Source organism: Leptosomus discolor, chromosome 3, assembly GCF_034619465.1.
Source record: "Leptosomus discolor isolate bLepDis1 chromosome 3, bLepDis1.hap2, whole genome shotgun sequence".
In the NCBI taxonomy this organism is placed as follows: domain Eukaryota; kingdom Metazoa; phylum Chordata; class Aves; order Leptosomiformes; family Leptosomidae; genus Leptosomus; species Leptosomus discolor.
In genome coordinates, this window is record NC_141393.1 from 31,109,324 (window position 1) to 31,129,958 (window position 20,635).

The 20,635-nt window shown below is 39.6% G+C and overlaps 1 protein-coding gene across 3 annotated transcripts in view; it reads left to right on the forward strand.

Moving 5' to 3' along the window:
* The first annotated feature begins 1,909 nt into the window (after nucleotides 1-1,909).
* Nucleotides 1,910-20,635, forward strand: part of STRN3 (striatin 3) — a 67,269-nt gene continuing 48,543 nt past the window's right edge. For all 3 annotated transcript variants that reach the window (XM_086463595.1, XM_086463596.1, XM_086463597.1), the window contains exon 1: nucleotides 1,910-2,242. In XM_086463595.1, coding sequence (XP_086319721.1) covers nucleotides 1,910-2,242 — 333 coding nt within the window. The remainder of the gene's footprint in view (nucleotides 2,243-20,635) is intronic.

Consider the following 20,635-nt stretch of genomic DNA (forward strand, 5'->3'; position numbering starts at 1 on the left):
CCACATAATCAATACCCTTGCTCTTCCTATTTTTGTTCTGACCAAGGACAAGGCTTTAATAAAAATCACATGCAGTGTTAATAACATTTATCAGCAGTAGTAATTTTTGTATTACTAGATCTTATTATCGCACTCACTGTAATCCATCCCAAGATGAAACAACTATGTCTACGTAGCTTTAAAACACTGTGTTCAACTTCAGGATCAGGGACTTTAAAAAAGCAATCTTACTAATCTAGGGAAGTCAGGGAGGAAGGAAAGAGTAAAAAAGTTTTCCTTTGCTGTTGTCAAAATGCTGGCTGAATATAGTAATGGAACTAAACTGCAGTAACTCCCATGTACTCAGGAATGAGGAATGTCCTGTAAGATTGGAGCGAAACAAAAGGCTAAACTAGTTACGAGCTAAGTCTTAATTTTTCGTAATGACTTGATACTGCCAGTAGACAATGAAGTCAGCTAAGGTGGAGTTTGGTTTAGATTGGCTGCTCTGTATGGGATCAGAAAGACAGCAGGATGAAATTTTAGTAGGAAATTACTTAATGGAGAAGAAAGGAAGGAGTAGATAAACCAACTGAAATATCAGTACACACTTGAGGAAGCCTTAGTAGAGAGAGGAACCCCCAGTGCTGAGACAAGCAGTGTTTATTTTTTTCAGTAATTAACAGAATTCCAGCTCTGTCAAGAATAAGCCTTGTTTAGGAAACTATCTATTTTTTTTACTGAATGAGTAGAGCACATACACATTTTGAAGCAGGCAAAATCAAACTCCTACCTTACTTACAATGGCTAACCTATAGACAGAATGGGATGATAATCTGTAAATCTTGCATTTCAGAGCAACATTTTGCAACTGAGATAATTTCACCATATCCAAAGACCACCATCGAACACAGCATTGCTATCACAGATAAAACTGAGCCAGACACAATAAACTACTAATTTCTTGCAAAACGTTCCTCACATGGAAAAAGAGCTGTGAATAGCAAACGTTGTGCACTTTTCCTTCCCAGCAAGGAGTGAATACGCACGCATGCCTTACCACAGAGATACCACGAAGGTGACCTTTCGTTTAAAAAAAATATTAGCCAACCTCCAGAGATATACCATAAATTTAAGAAAAATGTTCTAAAACCACCTCCTTGCGGGGCAAATTTAGCGCACCATTACACCGCGCCGAGTTTTAGAGACTTCAGAGTTTTAACCCTCGACGAGCTGCGGTCTGCGCGCCGCCCTCGGAAGCGGGCCCGGGGCCCGGGCCCGGGCCCGCGGGCTCTGCCGAGGGCCTTTGACACCCCCGAGGCCCGGAGCTGCCGCAGCGCCGCCGAGCCCGCCCTCCGCCGCTTCGGCCGAACACCGCCGCTTCCGCTTCGCACCCCCGCGGCGGCTCGGCCCGGGGCCGCCCGACCCGACACCCTCCCGCCTAGGGCCAGGACGCGGCGGGGCGGGCTGCCCCGAGGCGGGAGGAGGCGGCAGGACAGAGGCAGGCGGCGGTTGCCCCCTAGGCGCTGTGCCGCCACCTTAACCCCAGGAGGGGGCTCCCGGCCCGCTCCCCCGCCCCCGGAGCACGACGCTCACCTCGCCTCCTGCGCATGCGCACTCCGCCGCCTTTCCCGGCCGGCAGGAGGAAGCCGGCGGCCGAGGGGGAGCGATTTCCCGGCGTGCGCCGCGCCGCGCCGCTCCCTCCGCCCCGCCCGGCCGCGGGTGGGTGGGCCGACGGCTCGGCGGCTGTAATGGCGGCTGGCGGCGGCTCGGCGCTGCTCTGACACCCGGATACTGCTCGGCGCAGCGCCCCCCTCCCCGCGCCTGGCCCGCCCCCCTCCTCCCCGCCCCAGCCAGCTCCGCTCACCCCCTCCCTGGCCCCTGCTCCAGGCCCCCGCCGCGGGACGAGGAGGAGGGCTCCCCGCAGACAATGGACGAGCACCCCGGAGCCGGCGGAGGCGGTGGGATGGCGGCCGCCCCGAGACCGCAGCAGCCACCGCCGCAGGCGGGTGGGAACATGAACCTGCAGTCGGGTGGGGGCTGCGTGGGGGCTGGAGCCGGCGGAGGAGGAGGAGGAGGAGGAGGGCAACAGCAGCAGCCCCAGGGCCCCGCGGCCCCGGCTGGTCAGGAGGCGGCGGGCCCCGCCGAGCTGTCCCGGCCCCAGCACTACACCATCCCGGGGATCCTGCACTACATCCAGCACGAGTGGGCTCGCTTCGAGATGGAGAGGGCGCACTGGGAGGTGGAGCGGGCCGAACTTCAGGTACGGGTGGCGAGGCCAGGTGCCGTGCGGAGGGAGGCGCGGACCGGCACAGTGGGCTCCGGGGACCGGGCCGCGCTCGGGTGCGGGCGCAGGGCTGCCCAGGCGAGCAGAGCCCGCTGGGCCTCTGAGGCCGAGGTGGTCGCTGCGGCCTGGGGACGGTACCTGGGTGAGGTCCGGCGGGCGAAGCGGCGGCGCCGGCCGGCGGAGGCGCAGCCCCTCACGGCCTGAGCTGGGCTCCTTTCCCTGGGGCAGCCATTTTGGTTTTTAGCATGGCGCCCGCCTGGGCTCCTGGCTCCGGAGGCAGCCCCTGCTCCGCAGGCCTCTCGCCCGTGCTGGCGTTGCGGGGCGCAGAGGAGGGCCGGGGAAGGGCGGGCGGGCGCTGCCGCCGCGGCGGGGCTGCTGACCCTCCTCCCCGCCCGTCGCGGCGGAGCGAGCTGCGCCTTGACAGCTGCGATCCTGTCCCTCGGCACAATGACTCCGGGGCTCTGCGGGCCGGCCGCCTCCTCAGCCCTGGGTGCGGGTTACGGGGAGCAAGAGCCTGCGGGCCTGGGAGGGCTGGCGCCTCCCCGAAGCTCAGCGAGCGAGAGCTTTGAGGGGAGGAGGGAGTTATGAAGAGGCAGGGGGTAGGAGCAGGGAGAGGATGAGGAAGGGCTGGTCAGGTAAATCTCAAGTAAAGGACTTGGCCAGGTGCTTTGGTTTGAGACAGGTCGAGTGTGTGCTCGCTTTCTCTCTGTCTCGTTACTTGGGAGATTTCGTATGGGAGAAACAAGCGCTGAAGGATAGTGAGGAGTTGATGGGTCTGCAGCATGGTCATTTTAACGTACATAAAAGTAAGAACTTCGTCTCAGGAACAAAAATTGAGTAACTCTTCAGGGTGGAGAGCAAGTGTTGGAGTTCCCGTATAAATCTCTTGCCATTAACGTTTGCTTTCAGTAGTAGAGAGGATACCTCTACTAATTGCTTTTGCACGTAAAAATAAAAACGACACATAGACTATTACAAGTTTATGTATAGATTATAAAATCTACTGAATGTGTGTTATCCATATAGGAGTCATTATTCTTCTGTAGGACAGAAATGTAGACAGTGTCACTTAACTTTATTGCTTCCGAAGAATTTTTTATGAATTTGTATTGAGCGAATGTTTACTGTCTTGAAGTGGCATTCCATCAAATTGTACAGTAATTAGAGTTTTTAATAGCATGCTGCAACAGCAGCCGATGTTTGCAAACTATTTACTTTTGGATTTCAGAACGAAGAACTATACCTGAGCCCGGGCAATTCTTTCAGGACTTTTCTGACAGCTCTATAATAAGCATGTAATCTGCACTATTTTTGTTACAATTATCATTAAGAAAGAATTTTTTAAAACGACCAAGGGAAACAAATGAAGAGGTTTCACTATTTCCTTCACTTACAGCCTGTCATACCATTTTAAGCCTTGTGGAATGTCCGTTTTTAAAATCAGTTTGGTGGGCATTTTTAGTGAAGAACAATTGACTGTTTCTCTTGTTTTCTCTAGTGTCTTAGTAATATAGCACCATGTTTATAAATAAATTGCTTAGTGCCTTTCGTCAGCAGGCAAAACCGTCTTGAAATACTTGGTTTTATGTAGAGGCTTGTTGCTGTAAAACGAAGTACCACATTTTATACTCTAATGTAAAGCTCAGTTCAGAGACTTTGAAAGTTCTATTTGACTGCAGAAGCACTGCGATGAACTCATGTGGCCTCTAGACACTGTGGTGGGTTCTTGCCAAGTCTGTTGCTTTTGTTTGTAATTGCTGCTTGTCATCGGTGGCCATCCTGTTTCAGTTGCCTGTTCATGATGGTACCGTAACAGTTCTGACCTGGGCTATGTTGTGTGTTGATTCACTCCGCCTCATGTGTGCATCAGGTCATGGGACAGGGGGAGCATAGTCACTGCACAGTGCATATGCGTGAGGGTGGGGTTTTTATAACTCTGGAAGCCCAGGGTAGAAGCGGGGAAGAGTGTCGCCTTTGGATTTTAAATGTCAACCTGTACAGTGGCAAAGACTGGTACAGGAATGCGTTGAGAATATTTTTGGAAGTGGGTTGGAATTTTGGAATACTTTGGCTTGTGGGTTTTTTTTTTGTTGTTCTACAACTGAAGTTGTAAAGTCTCAGTATATTTTGTGACTAATAAAGCCTTAACGGTTTGGACCCCAAACAACAGTTTTGTCCATTGAAACGGCTGACAGTGTTATTTGTCTGTGTGATACTCCATACAAGTGTGAGTTTTTTGATGATTGAGGCCTCCTGGGTTGAAAGGGGGGGCGGGGTGGAATATCCGTAGCATGACAATAAATAATTAATATGGAAGTGTGAGAGCTGGATGGTTTAGATACAACTCTCCTCATGCAAGTAATTTCTTGCTGCTTTCAACATGACAGGAAACTCTAAACATTGTTTCTGAGTGCTGGCAATTACAAGTTCTTTCTAAGTTAACTCGATAACTTTGCAAAAGATGCTTGATAAAAAGTAAGTGGAAAACCAAATGACTTAGCAATATGTCTGATTTTATTTACCTGTTCTGAATTTGACTTTTATTCTTCCAAATAATAAGATACTTCCTTATCTGCAGTATGAAATCAATGGGACTCCTGAGTGATTTCCCTCGCCCCCGCCTTTTTTTTTTCCTGTGTAGTTGAAGTGACTGGAAGAATTGCCCACCCCTAGTAAGCCTGCTCTTTGTGTATGGGAGTGGTGGTGCAGGGAGAGATGATCTGCAGTAACAGCTTGTTCTTTCTTGGATCTTGTAATGAACTTCTTGTTCTAATGTTCTACCTATGTGTGGGACACACTTTTATAATTAATTTAAAGTATGTGTTACTTCATCGTTTTGGGGTTTGTACCACAGCCATAATGACAGACAAAAGGTCTCACCCCTTTTTATCTAAGAAGCGCTGTACTAGTAGACCTAAGTCTACAGTCACATCAGACTTTGAATCTTAAATGTTAATAATTTTACACTATCTTTTCCAGCTACTCAGGTGCCTGGCTGTTCTGTCTGTGTGCACAAGTGAAGCAGCATAATTATTTGTCAAATCTGTGTGTGCAAATCAATATCAAGTATAGCAATGTCAAATATCAGGAGTACAGTACTTGAACCATACTACACTTTTTTCGTTTCCCTTGTGATACTGGCTGCCACAGTAATTTGTTTAGCATTTACACACTGCTGTGTTGAAAGGAAATAGTCTGGCCTTGCATGGTGTATGGATCACTTGAAGTAATAGGCTGGATCTGTTCTCTATTCTGTGAACTAAAAGAATGATTTTCACTGTAACAACGTTGTGTAATTGTAAATGTAACTTTGATCTGTCAATGTAATGACCTTGATGTCAGTAGCTGTTATATTGAGATAAATTCAGTCGGTGTTTTCCAAGACGTTTATTCACTTTAGAGGAGCTATAGCAAGCCCATGTTGTTGGACATTATGTGTTTGTTAGAAATAGTTGTTTCTTTTAGGAAGCAAGTGGCTCTGTAGTCTCATAAAAGAAGCAGCAGCATGGATGGGAAAACACTTTGGAGATGTGCTACAGAAACTCTCAGAGAAGGAAGATAAAGTTGTTTCAAAAAGGAGCATCACAGGAAAACTTACAATTTTTGAGGGAAAAATCAAGGGTTCCGCTTTCTTGTAGGGTTTACAGGCTGCTAATGCTTGGCTGGAATAAAGATCTCAATGGTGCGATTTCTTCACCTTTTCTGAACTAGCTAAAAATGAGATTGAGTACTCTCTGATACTTTAAGATCACACAAGAATATGTTGGGAGAGAGTTAACAGTAGATGCTACTTCCAAATGTTTTAATAACTAGGAATAATTAAGAAACGTAAGTACTCAAAACAAAGTATATACAATTTCAGTATAAACAGTATCCTTTTAAGTAACTCAAATGTGCATAAAGATTAGTATGGTTGTTATACAGTTTCTATTGTATAAAATGACAGCTTTAGTGATATACAGCTGAAGTTCCTAATTTATCTAATTTTTGTGAATGATCTTTTTCCCAACTATTCAGTGACATTATGGGAGAGTTATCTAATATTGTGTTCATTGTGTTCTTTAAATAAGTGTTTAAAAAGAAAAAAAAAAAGCCAAAACAACTCAAAATTTCAGATTTTAGTTGCATGCTTTGTCTTTTTTCTGTTTGTTTTGTTTTTTGCCTTCTACTGGGGGTGGAGAGCAAGTCACTAAAGGAATTTTAAGTTTGGAAACCTCATAAATATTTCAGAATTGCATCCCAATAGGATATTCTTTTTTTAAAAAAAATAAAGTGTATCTTCTTGAGAATCTCTCAAATTTGAGGTGATTACCTAAATTAGGTACTTTACATGTAATTGTAAATACATAAACATATGTGAATGTGTTAATATGAACAAGATGTGGTCATGTCCAGAGTGTGGATGCACTGGTGTGGTGTTTCAGCATTTTTCAAAGTTTCAGCGCTTACAAAGCATAGCAAGAAACAATCACTGAAATATTTGGCTATATGTAGCTTGTTTTACTTTGCAGGTTTGAAGGGGGGATAATGTTGGGAATGTTTCTCTCTTAAAATTGGAGGAACAATTAATTCCTCTGATAGCATAGACTTCACCTTGCTTTTGGCAAGCAAATAGTTTGTTTTGATGATAGATTGGAAATGAAAGCGGTTCTGAGGGTTGTAGAATGGTCATTAGTTAAAGAAAAGATCAGTGTGTCTCAGCAGCTAGGAAGCATGAAGTAAAATTATCTATTTTCAGAAAACTCTGTTTTTTTAGGAATTAGTGGAATATTGTGCAGGAGGCTGTCATAGATGCTAAAATGTTCTTGGGTCAAAAAGTGGGCGAGTTCACGGAAGAAAAGTCCCTGGGGGTGTCTAAATCGGAGATACTACCTCTGGCTCAGGTTACTTTTGATTTACAGGTTTTTGGAGATTTGGAATGTTTTCTGAGGTTTATTCTCCTGGTTTTATGCTAGTCCCATGGAGCTGCCTGTTTGCCTGTGGTTAGAAGTGGCGTACTGAGGTTGGTGGCCTGTTGCTCTCACCAGACATAGCCATTCTTCCATTCTCATGTAAGCTATCTCTGCCAATGAGGTGGCTTTGAAATGCTTTGGCTTGCTTGTTGGAAAATACACTTAGTGCTTTTTTGATGCTGTTTTACTTAAACAACAAATGCTGATTGATATCAGGGGTGTTAATTGTTCCAGGTAGGAAATGTAGATGCTGCAGCTGTGAAATGCACAGTGTATTTTACCCACAAGCATTACTTATCGATTGAATTCTAGATGTTCGAAGTTGGAAAATATGCATAATTGATAAACTGCTATTTTGTTGGGTCTTACAGGTGCATATCAGTATTTATTATTAAATTAAGCTTAACTAACTACTAAAGCAGTCCTTAAAAAACCCCCCAAAGGACACTTAATCAACACTGTCGGAAAATAAAATGAAGCTGGTTGTAAAAAGTTAATGAACATTCTTATGTGTGATACTTGTAAATGCCATGAGGTGTGTGGGTAATATATGCCTCTGAAATGGTTAACTTCTGTTCGTGCAAGCTGCTAAGATGCTTGGTGTAGCAGGGGTGCAGAAGTACCTCTTTGTACAAATAAATAGTATTTATTCACATAATAATGTATTTGAGTATTTAATAACTTTGTTTTTTAATGATTTTTTTGGTGTAAAGTAACATATGTATGGAAGTTAAACCCCAGAATCTTCTGTTCGTTAATTATTTTTCTTAGCTGATGGTGAAAACAGCTACATATTTTGTAGAGTTAAGTCCCTTTTGTAATTTAAAGCACTGAATTGAGAGTTCTGTGTATTTTGGCTAGAGGACAATTAGACATAATCAAGGGTTTCTCTACTGTGGCTTTCCGTAAGCTGTTTAGTAAACTGCATTAGAGTCAGATAGCCTCTGGTGGAACTTCAGGTGCCTGTTTACTGAAGGCTGAAAGTCTGTTCCTCTGTGTGTATGGGTAAATCCTGCCTTCCTCATAGGCTTCTGGGCAAGACTTCCAAATTGAAAATGTGCAGAGCTGCTTCCTTTTTGTGGATGAATAACCTGTTCAGGGAAGACCTGGTAATATATTAAAAGGTGGCTGCTATATAGCAGAGCTTACCCTAAAAGATATGTACACAGGTTTGAAGTAAGGAGATTTCTTGACATAGGTTAAGTTAAATAGGAATAAGGAGTTTTTATCCTGAAAAAAAGAAGGTAGGTACATTGTTAATACTTCATTTCTTTCTCTGTAAAATTGAGGTACTGTCTGTGGCACTAAAGGATTAGAATGTTCCTAAAAGACCCCAGTGTTCTCACTTTTCTGTTTACGCCGCACTCTTCCAATTTTATTTTTCAAACAATTGATTTAGATCTTTACATTTCTGTATCGTTTTCTTGCAGTGTTCACCTTGTAGAGGCAAAACACAATGAAAGAGTGCAGGATGTTAAGTTACGTAAAGATCCAGGTAGAAATTGAACAGGAATACCTGGAGAGCTATGAGATTTGTGTGTGGGAAGATATTGATCAGTATAGTAGTTGTGTAATTTTTTTCTGGAATATTTTCCTAAATAACTCTGTATCAATGCTTGGGATAAAAGTGGTTTTACTGTGTAATAATTGCTCTTTCAGAAACAGAAATTTGGGATAAAGTCAGTCTTAGAAGCAGTGCATAGAACTGTTATTTCATAACAGTTACTCTGGTGAGGTTTTTTTTAAGACACAGCCTGAAAGTATGTGGCAGACAAGTTATATAACACTTCTTGGTGAAGAATTACTTTTACTTTTTTGTTTTGTTTTGTTTTTTAACACAAGACTTGTATTTTATTTCTTAGCTTCATTGCCATCATGCCTATTTAATGGCTCTTTGAGAAATCTCACTTTGGGGAGTTCTTTTTGGGGGGTGAAGTATCTGGAGGTATAATAATTTCTTTCATGCCAAAAGTAGGTTTTGAGATAGTGGTGGGTGTTATTCATCCTTTTGTCATTTAAGAAGTTGGGAGAAAGAAATTATGATCTCTCTTTCCTACTTGATGAAGAGAGTGGCTAAGGAAGTTGGATCTTCCACTGGTTTAATGAATCTTCAGGACAAATGTGTGACCCGCAAGAGCTTTGTTTGCTTATCTGACTGTTATTTTTTTGTCACTCAGTCTGTTCTTGAATTATCCGAAGCAATTGCTCAGCAGGATGTTGAGTTTAATGATATCTTCTGCCTTCATCTGTGCAACTCCAACAGGTATTAAGAGCTAATTATGAAGCTGTCTGTTCCTCAGGACCAGCCCTGAACCTACAGTGTGAACTCAAGCAGTCTGTAGGTTTTTTTCTGCCACTATAGGATTTTTATAAAAAATGGCTAGTTAAAGATAACCTATTGTTAGCAATTAAGGGTAAAAATAATTTTTTCTGGGTTCAGGGTGAATTCCACTTAATGTTACTGAGAGATGGAGTGCATTCTTAGCCTTTTCAAAGGTATTGTGCACGTTTATATGTGTATTTGTGTTTAAAAATCCTGCATATTTTGGCTGTAACATTCTGAAAAACTGTGCTTCTCTGAATGCTGGTCAAAATGATCCTGAAGTAGGGAATGATCAGAAATTCTAGATGCCTGAAGGTCTTTCTGATTTATATTTTTTTTAGTGGGTTGCTTGCTGTAAAGTTTCTTCCATTTAATTACCTTGGTTTCTCTTTGCCCAAAATATGGTCACTCCTTAACTGCTACCAAATTTGAGATTGATGATTGTATAATACTCCTTTTAGAAGAAAAAACAAAACCCCCCTTGGCTTTATAGCAGTGGCCACTGTAAAAAGCTAGAGAATGCTTGATTCCAGTGTTTAATGCAAAACTGTGGTTTGTTTTTATGTAAAATATTTTTTATCTCAAAATACGATTTTACAGGTGAAACTATGATCTTTTGCTTAATACTAAATTTACAAGCAGACAGCTTCAGTACATGTGCTTGTATTTCAGGTATCACAGTATATCAAAGTAGAGAATAAGAAGTGGTAACAAGCCAGATGAGTTTAACTCTTTAAAACACTTGGTGATTCAAGTAAAGTAAAATTGTTTGCTTTGTTTGAGGATAAGGTCCTTTAACTCCCAGACCCTGGGGTGTGGGAACAGAGTCCTGGGATACACCTTGAGACTCTGGGAAAGGAAAGGATCCTACTTGGACAAACAGAACTCTCAGAAGTGTTCAAGGAGAACATGTAAACATGTTTACAAGGTTCATAAGACCTATTCTCTTTCATAGCTGTAGCAAGATTTGTAGAGTTGAATTGGTAGAAGGCAGGACTACTGGCTGTGTTAACTCTCTGATAAAGTGGTGTAAATTAGGGAGCACTGGCACTATTCTGTGCCAGGAGGCTAGATCAGCTTTTAGGAGGTGCAAGATACCCATTCCTCATCAACTTCCTGTGATGCCTCCTTTAAAACATTTTACGTTGTACACTTGTATTTTAACTGTCTTACTCTTGTTTTTTGTAACTTTTATTTCCATTAACTTGATTGTATTAGATTTTATTGTCAGCATTGCCATTGCCTTAATGATGCAAAGCCCTTTAAGCTCTGTAATACTGTATTCTTTTATGTGTATATAGATGGCTTCTTATATTCTAATGCTTTAGTAGTTTTTGCTTTCTTCTGTCTCTTCCTTGGGAATGTGTGTTAGTGATCTGCAGCTGATGGACACTGACATGAGTGTTCGTGAACACTAGAACAGTCCAGGGCAGTTCAGGTCACTGTGTTCAGTCTGCTGCAGATTATACTTTCCCCTTTTATATTCCTAAATAATAAGTAGATGTTCCTGGTTTTGGAAAGGAAACGAGTGTTCTTGAGGATATTTGCCAAGCTGTGATCTTCCCTTTCCACTCTGTAGTGATTGTAGGACCTGCTACACTACAGAGTGTACAACTTGCTTTGATTTCTGTGCTCTTCTACAACTACTAGTAATAATAAAGACAACGAGCTTAATATTCTTAGTTTTATTTAGTATCAAGTGTCTAACGAAGCTGTAACTGTAGCACTTCATTATAGCTGTATCACTTAACAATGTAACTTCATGTTAATGGAACAGTGCACCCCTATAGTGCTGCTGACAGTAAAGGTATTTTTAATCTTTCTCAAATTCAAATACTGTCTTTTGGTATTACCATCAGTGTATAATTAGTCTTACCTGTTGTGGTGACTTTCTTGGAAAGAACACTCTTTTACTTGTTTAGATGCGTTCCAGAAAATACCCAGCAGTTTAAGAGTGTATGTGAGTCAGTTTTACGATATGAGCTGAGGTCTGTAACTATTTTTGTTTTTTAAAAAGATGTTACTTGCAAGGTTCGTGCATTTAGGAGAAATGTAGAAAACATAGATGATAGTGACAGAATGAGAAACTGTCAGGATGAGCTTGTGCTGAAGTAACCATGCTGTGTTGCTTTCCTCCAGGACTGCTGTGAGTTTCCTGCTAAAAGAAATTTGTAAACCCCTTGAATGATCTGTGGCTTTATAAGTGGGAGCTATAAATACAGAAATTAGGAAGTGATTTCTGTCTTGTGATCTGTGCAGAACTGGCAAGGTCAGCATTACAATACAGCATCCCATTCTTTAGTAGTAATTTTGAAAAGAGTGCTGAAAACTTTACATAAAACCAGTTTGAGGGCTGGAAATAACATCTTGAAGAGTGATCCATTTAGAATTCAGTCTTGTTGGCTAATCAGTAAGAAGTCTGAGAGGTAGCCTTATTGGGTACCTCCCTGGGTTTTAGACGTATTCAGATGCTTTTTAATTTAAAGCGGAAAATTGTTTAGTTTAAGCAATATAACACAGCAGACTGGAACTTCAGCTTAAAAAAAGAAAATTATCCCAATGAGGGCGTGTAGATAGTGTGAAATAATCGGGCAACAAGTGTAAAACATATTGAAATAATTTTTGTACAATGAAAAATTATAAATCCTTTCTAGATGAAGACACAGAAGAAATATAAATGGATTCAAAATAAGCCGTCTGTTACTCTGTAGCAGAATCTACTGCCATTAAGTTTATGTGTTCTTTCCATGCTTTTTTCTTAAGGCGTCATACTTAAGTGAAGGACTGGACCCTTGGAATAAGCTCCTGAGGGAACTAGGGGATTTCTTTCTTTCTGTTTTTTTGGGGGGGTTGTTTTGGGTTTTTTATTGTTTAAATCTTAAATCAAACATTTGATTCAGTACCAAGGTAATGGGGTGAAATACGGTCTACCTAAATGTCAGGCTGCTTTGATTGATCTTCTTGTCTTTTAAATCAACTTTGTTTGTGTCATGGTTAGTTTGAAAACATGCTTTCCTAGGTTTCCCCACTTGAGTTATCCTCTTAGAGAAGCTACAAGACTATTGTTTTCCTCCTGGAAGATAGAGAGTTTATAGATATATTTTTAGCTGACTGCGCTGCTCTTCTGTAAGACTAAGTCTCCAGCACCTTGACTTTGAGTCACACATGAATCTCTTAATTACATGATTGAGAATAAATAGTGCTATTTGCCTGCTCTGGATAGAAAAAGCGTATTCACCAAATTAAATTCCAGTAAAATATATGTGTGTGTGTATATAAGTACATACAGGCACACAAATGCATAGTTTGTTTATTTTCAGTATTGCTCCTCTGGCTTTGTGTTTTCTAATCCAATTACAGAGAAAACTGCAGTAGTAAGCAGGAATTTGATCGTGAGAGTACTGTAGATTAATCTTGCATATTCACAGTATTGAACAGCTGACTTGAATGAAAAGGAAGCTAGTGCTATCTGTATTATAGTAGGTGAAATGTACTCAACATGGCTAGTTTCTGCTAAGAAAGATAATAGCCTTTTAGTTTATTAACTGAAATAGAGACGTAATCAGATTATTGATAGCCAGTATCAAAGTACAGTAGTTTAGTAGTTTGGTGGGTTGTGGAACATGACTGTTGAGGGCTAGAAGCTGCTCTGGAAAAATTAAAATCAGAAGAAAATGTACAAGAACCCTTGCAGTATAAATTCTAAGACTCCCAATTGCAAAATAATCTTGACCTTTCTTGAAGAAGTTCTTACAATTGCTCTGGTTGCACTGCACTTTAGTCTGTATTTTGCAATCAGTTTGTGCTGTAAGTTGGAACTGTTACATAGCGTGGTGTGTAAGTTACAGATCTGTCTATAGTACCCTTACATCTGTGTTTCAGTAATACATATAGGAGATGAAAGCATGTTCAACAGTTTATTTTGAATCTCTGATTATTGTGGTATGGATAAATATATATGAGAGTTTGGGTCTGGGCAGAATAGTACTTCAGAGACCTTGAAGTTGAGTGAAAATTTTTTAGGGATTATTTTAGCATTACTTTACATAGAACACTTCATGAATAAACTGACATCTGTGACGACGCTAAATGTTTTCAAAACAATTGCCTTACTGTGATGTCATAGTTGTGATGGTCAGGAGTTATTTCTCAAGTGTTTAAAACACAACCTAATCTGTGGTTATGGTGTATTTTGCTGTTGCTTATTGAACTTGGTGATTGGACTCTGGTTTGTCCACAAGCTTGTCCGTGTCTGTTTTTGTTACTTTGTCCAAAGAGGAGATAGTGCTCACAAGCTCCACTTCCCTTAAGCATTTCATGCTGGAATAATGTACAAGTACGAAAATAGAAAATTTACATAGGAAATGCTGTATACAGTCTTGTTAATTGAGGGAGGGAACACTTAAGGATGGATAGCTGATATTTTTGGTGAGAGTTCAGCTTTTGACATTGGTATTGCAATTGTGTTCTGGGGTTTTTTTACAACAGAGATATCTGGAAAATACCATGACTTAATTGATTTAAAAAATGTGAAACACCAATAACTTCTTACCAAATGGTAGTCTAATAGGAATTTCTTTTAACTTGTGAAAAAAATATTAATTTTTGGGTGCTGAATGTGGCAAAGAAAGAACGTAGCCTTGAGTCTGCAAAAACACAGGGCATTTATTATGTCCTCTATTTATTCCCAGTATTTTGTGAAAGATTGTGTGACATTATAAAAACTATGAGACAGTGAAAGTACTAGGCCTGTGAAAGGCATGTAAAGAAACTGGTTTGTTTAGGTGGATGCTCTCAAACTCTGCTGTGTGAAATGACAAAGAAATTTGGAGGTGTTCTGTTGTTGGTTTGTTTTTTTTTTTAATAGTCCTCTTGCTTCGTTTGGTAATGTGGGTGAGAGACTTTCAGCAGCAATCCATTCTGGACATTAACAACAAAAGCTAACTTTGATGTTTGTGCTATTGTGAATATTCTGGCAGAGACCTGCTAGTTGGTTTGATGAAGAAGCACTGACTGAAGATGAATGTCAGATGTATTCTGTGTTAAATTTTGGCATTGACCAAACTATGTATTGGCAGCTTAAACTGGTTCTTGCAGTTTTCTCTACTCCCATTGAAAGTGACCATTGGTTGATATGTAAAACGATTTAACATCCTGTAATAACTTTTTTCTGCAAAAGGCATATGAACACTAGTATTCTTATTTTATTTATTGGAAAAACTGATGTGAAACAAATTAACAGTCCCATAGCAAGTCAGTTAAGAAAATAGATGTAGGATTCTTAGTTTTATTTCACAAGACTTGATCTTGAAGAAGTACAGACTTTCTTGAGGAAAGATCCTTAAGTGTGTTTGACAGTCCTAATTGTGACAAGAACTTAGTTTAATTTACATTTGTTTGATGAGCTTTCTTAAATTATTATTAGAAACATGACTGCCTCAGAGTCTTGGGAGCTTGTGTTCAAACATGTTTCATACATGATTCAACCTGCTAAAGAAATGCAGTTGAAATATGCTCTCCAGGCTCTTTATAGAATAGTGTTTATAAGTAGTAAGAAATACTTTTGCTGCTTATGTTTTACTTGGCTATTTAATTATCTTGAGTGATGGCATTCAGTTTGATGTTTGAAAGGAAAGATTGTAGTTTCTCAGTAGAATTATATTAGTATTGGTGAAGATAGAATAGCTTGGAAGTAAAAATGAGTGTTTTTTGAGGTCAAAATGAGCATCTGTGTGTGGTTAGGTGATCTAATACCTCCAAGCATTCCTGTTAACTGGCAGTTGATTATAGAAATAATTATGGCTTTTTAACGGCTTTCAGCAAAAATTTGCTGGATCTGGGGTCTGCTTAGGTTGCTGATGTTTTGCATGTGAGGTGCAAGGAAAAATGCAGATTTGCTAGTGGAGGAGTCTTTGATGATGCTAAAATAAAATAGCTGCAGAAATTGTCAGGTAGCTGGGGAGGAGGAGAGCTTCTGGCATATAGGGACAGTGGCTGATATTCTGACGTGGAGATTACTTTCACTACAGGGAAGTGGAGATTTTAGTTGTTCTTTTACAGTACGTTGATTATAATGACCAGATTAACTTCACTTTTCCTGAAGTTAATGTAATCATTCAGTCTTAGGGAGTTTTCTTCCAGGAAGATGACAGTTCTTTTAAAAATTCCTAGGCAGGAAGTTATTTTTCTGAAGGACTGTCTCTGGGACTGAAATTGAAAAGAAAAACTACTTTTTACAAAATAGTGAGTACAATTTAGTTTATATTTTTAGACTGAAACAAAATTCTAGAAGCTGTTGTGGCATAAAGAACACCTGAGTTACAAGAAGGGTGAGTGAATGAAAAACTTCTAGATTTGTTACTCCAAAAAATGGTTTTATGTGGTTTCTGATTCTTAGACCTGTACATTTTAGTCTTTGAGGAGAATGCTCTTTGTAAGAGACTTTTAATCTATCATTTTTAGTGGCTTCTAACTTTTTTTGGACCTGAAGTCTCAATTGACTTTTTTCTTTCCTGCTGCTGGCTTCTGTGTACTGGATAGAAGCCTGTGGACAGTTTACTTAGTTTCCAGACCATGAAATTCAGAGGGTGTTAGTCTTTAAAAACACATCCATGAGTTGTTTGAGCTTTGTTCCTCTAGTATTCTGAAATACCATATTGGTTAGGAGAGTGGCTATAAAAATCCTAGCTCAAGAAAAAATGATTCCATGAAAAAATTCTAGCAAGGAATAGTGACAGAATGAAGGCAATCTTATGTTGAGTTTCAGTTGTGGCTCAGAAGTTTGACTCTAGTATAGAAGAGGAAGAAATTGAAGGCTGGATTTTCTGTAAGTTGTCCGAAGAAGCTGATGAAACTTGACGGAACTTGGCCCTGTAGTGAAAAGAAGCAAACTCTTGAATCTGAATGACTGGGGGTGATACGGTGGTAGTGGAAAAGAGGAAGGACAGATTGAGGGAAGGAGAGAGTTTTGCAAGCCTGGTCTTTGCCATACCCATTGCAGGACTGAAGGGGACTTTCAGATGAGTAAATTCTCTTGCATCTTGTGTCATTAACCTGCCAGATAGATGCTTTGAGTTAGCTGTGTTCCTTGTGCCTGCCACTGTTGTAAGACAGTTGCTGAAGGGTTTCATGTATCTAGTGGTTAGGAATTGCTTTTTAAAGAGATCAGAAAGTGATCAGATGAGTCTTTGAAAAAAAGTGTCAGTTGAGGAGTGAGAAATGTTCATCAGCTCAAATGGAAAAGATCTATAAAAAAGGGAGCCTTCAGGAAACATCTTAATACCATTGCTACTTTAAGTGCAGTAGTTACTGACCTGATGTTTGACCAACTGTTCATAAGGTTCCACAGAAAATTATCATCTTTATTTGCAAATGTTGTTCAAATGTACGCTAGTATTAACTAGTTGTTGAAATCTTTTTTTTTTTGACATCTTTAACCTGGATCTATTTTGTGAAGTAAAGGTTTTCTGTTGACATAAGAGAGATGGCATTTCTAATTTTTTTAAGTCTTCCAGTACTTATTTTTTTTTTTTTATTCTACAGGATCTTTAAAAGTGGTACGTCTTTGAAACATGTATGATCCTGATATGACCAGTGACACCTGCCTCACTGCACAGCTTACTGGAGAGAGAATCTTGCTTGAGACTTTAGTTTGCAAAATAAAGATCCGGTTTTATTTTTTTAATATATATATTTATTTTAAGTAGTCAAGATATCTTCTTTCAGTCCTCAGTTGACAGTTTAAAGGTTAAATCTTAACAAATACATAGATATAATCAGGTCTGTAAGGATACACTAAAACTCTTCTAAATGCCTAATGCTTTGACATACATGATACTTCAGATGTTCTGAATGAGATGAAGTTTTTCAGACTGAAGACTGAAGGTGAAGGTTTCTCATCTTAGGAGAGAAGTTCAGGTTCCCTTTTGCAAATGGGAACTATAACATTAGCAGCTACACAGGTGTGTCCACTCTTCAATTACTGTTATGAGTCAAGTCTTTCACCTCCCCAGTACTTTTTAGTTTTCCAAAACAGTGTTCTGCTTCATCTTCGGCACAACAAACCTCTAAAAATGAAGATTAGGTCAGTCTTTTTGCGTGATAATAATCTTGTGCTTAAAACAAAATGTTTACAACAAAAGCAGTTACTGGTTTGAGTTTTGTGACATGTGCTAGTAGGTTAAGCATATGCTTATGTGTGCACTGAGTATCTATATTCAAGCTGCTTCACTGTATTGCATTTCTTTCAAGAATACTGCAGGCCTTTCCTTCCTTCCTTCTGGCAGTCTGAATGGACTTTAGAAAAACAACACAAGCATTGCATTGCAGCTGGCATTGCTTTACAAACAGTCGAATTTTTTTCAAAATACACTTGTAGAGTCTGAGAGTTAACAATCATTACAACTGAATTGGAAAGAACATACACTCACTCAATGTGTTCCTGTAGTGGTAAATCCATTAGTATTTTATTGTTTGAACTGTACAGGAAAGTTTTAGTGTTTCAACAGCGTAAGATAAGTCCTTTAATCAGTCTTACATGTTTTAACATTCGAGTTTCATGCCTTTTTTTTTCCTTTGAATATGTTTTGCTATGTTTGAGACATTGGATGAATATTTCAAATACTGCAGGATTTCTTAATAAAATAAGACTATGAAATACTATATGTAGTTACTTTATAACTCTTAGGTTGCATATGCAATTTTAACTGCCCAAAATGCTGTAATAACTTCCCTCCTTTGTCCTCAATGGCTAAGAGAAATATGTTTGGTCAACATAAAGATTGTCTTCAAGTCAGGCTTTTCTGTGCAGTTGAGGCAATAAAATGCAGTTTTAATATGAATGCTGCTGTTATGGATATGTATGAAATGTAAAGCAATAACTCTTAAGTTTTAGACCTTTCAAGCTTCTTTAAAATGGGGGGGTGTGGTGTGTGGAATAACCTCGTTTTCCTCCCAGAAACATTTTTTCTTTAAACTTTGATTTATCAACTTCTATGTGAAATTTTTAGTAATTTTGAATTATGTGGAAGTTCTCTAGTAAATTACTTCAAATCTCCTGTTACACTTTGATGAAGCAGTGTAATTGCATGCTAGGGATGTGGAGCGTTAGAGATATTTACTTATTCCTACCATTCAAGGAAAACTTCAGTTTCTAATTTGATATCTTGGAGTTGGGTGAAAGACAATTGCCTGGTTTGCACATGGTCAGACTTTTTATATAAAAGATAAAAACCCTTCCAGCTGCAAAATGTAATGCATGTATGTCTGAAATGCAACACATCATTAAAACAATATTAAGTTAGTCTAGGCTATTGAATGTTAGAATTTTTATTTGTCCCCTTCTGTATGTGCATTCTGTAGTTATTTAACCTCAGACAATTCTTATTCATGGGATCCATACTATTCAAGTAGCTGTTCAGTAGGTTTTTTTATCCTTGTATTCTATCTTGCCTAGTTTCAGGCTTTATTTCATGCATCCTTGCACAAATACAAAGTACGTGTCACTAACTGCTTCTCAGAGCTCCCTGAATTCACTTTAATAATAAAATTGGGCAAGTTCATGTGGTCGTGCTCTTATTTACAGCTGAGGGCCAAGGTGTAGAGGCAACCCAGAGTTATCATGTATCACTGAATTTTGTAGAAAGACTGGACCTCAGAGATCCATCAAAATACCGTAAATATGAAAATGGACAGTCTGGTAGAAGAGGAGGAATCTGCCCAGAAAAAGAGGCTCTTGGTTGAGCTCGTTTGCAGTATCTGAAGCATAGCCCTATCTGGGGAAAAAAATATTCTAACAGAATCTGTACACAACTAAATTCAGCTAGATTTTTTTGAAAGCCATGGGAGGCTATATTTTAGTTTACAGAACTAATGTTTTGTAGGTGTTCTGTTTGTACATGTTTACATAGTCTGTAAAATAACATGTTTTCTCCCCCTTAAGAAATGGTCTTGCTAATACACTTCTAAAAATACCTTTTGATTGAATTTGTGATTCAAAAGGGTTAAGATTGTCTTGTGTTTGACTTAGTCTCTGTACTCTTGTTTTTTCAACTCTTGTGCCCTGGACATGCATGTTCTGATATCATGGTCAGTTTAGGCTGATCTAAGACCATGTTGTCACTGAAAGGAGCTGTTACTTCAGTATCCTGTTTGCATCCCTTGTGCCAGCCTAAGTACTCCCATGGCTATACAGAGTAGGATCAGGAAACTGATGTAATTCAGAACTGAGTAAAAAATAAATAGAATGATTTCCTCTGTAGGCTTAATGTGTGGTAGCAGAAGCAGCTAAGTCAGCACAGTAGAGGGAACAGAAATACAAGGAGGAGGAGGATTGCTCCTCTTACTATCAGTCCAGGGACTTAAGACAATGGAAAGAATTCTGTTGTAACTGGGAGGGAGGGAGGGAAGGTGAGTACTGAATTGTTCCGTGCCCTTTTATTTCCCAATTTTAGTGCCAGTCAATCTTTAATCAGTAAAGTTATAAATTGTATCGAATCTAGCTCTCCTGAGAATTCTTTTAAAGGAAAGGATTATCTAAGAATTGAGCAAGTTGGATTATGTAGAGAGCATTTCTTAAGCATTTGTTATTTGTGTATGGAACCTAAGTTAGTACAACAACCCTGAGCGAGAGTGATCTGTTTACTTTATCTGTTTTTATCGAACCTGAAATTTACTGCTATTCAAAAAAAGTCAGTGTTGGGAAATTGTGTGTTAATTCTTAGGGCTCACAGTCATGCAATATGTCAAGTGATAGTTTGGACACCCCTCATTTCTCAGTTCAAGACTTAAGGAAGCAAATTGATTAATGTAATTTGTACAGCAACTCTGCAGTGATCTTATTCTTTGTTTTATATTGAGGGTCTTGATGATGTGAGTGTTCCTAAACTCTGTATTGATTTTCCATATTTCTAAGGATCAACTTTTAACTTCTGCTTAGCTAACTTCTGTTACGCTTTAGCTGTTTGACGATGGTTACAATGGAGAAAAAAAAGAAAAAAATTCCCTAAAATCAGTCAAATGTGTATACAAGCAATTACAGAAAGTGATGCTAAAAGCAGTCTGCTAATATTGACAAAAATGTCAAAAAAACAACTA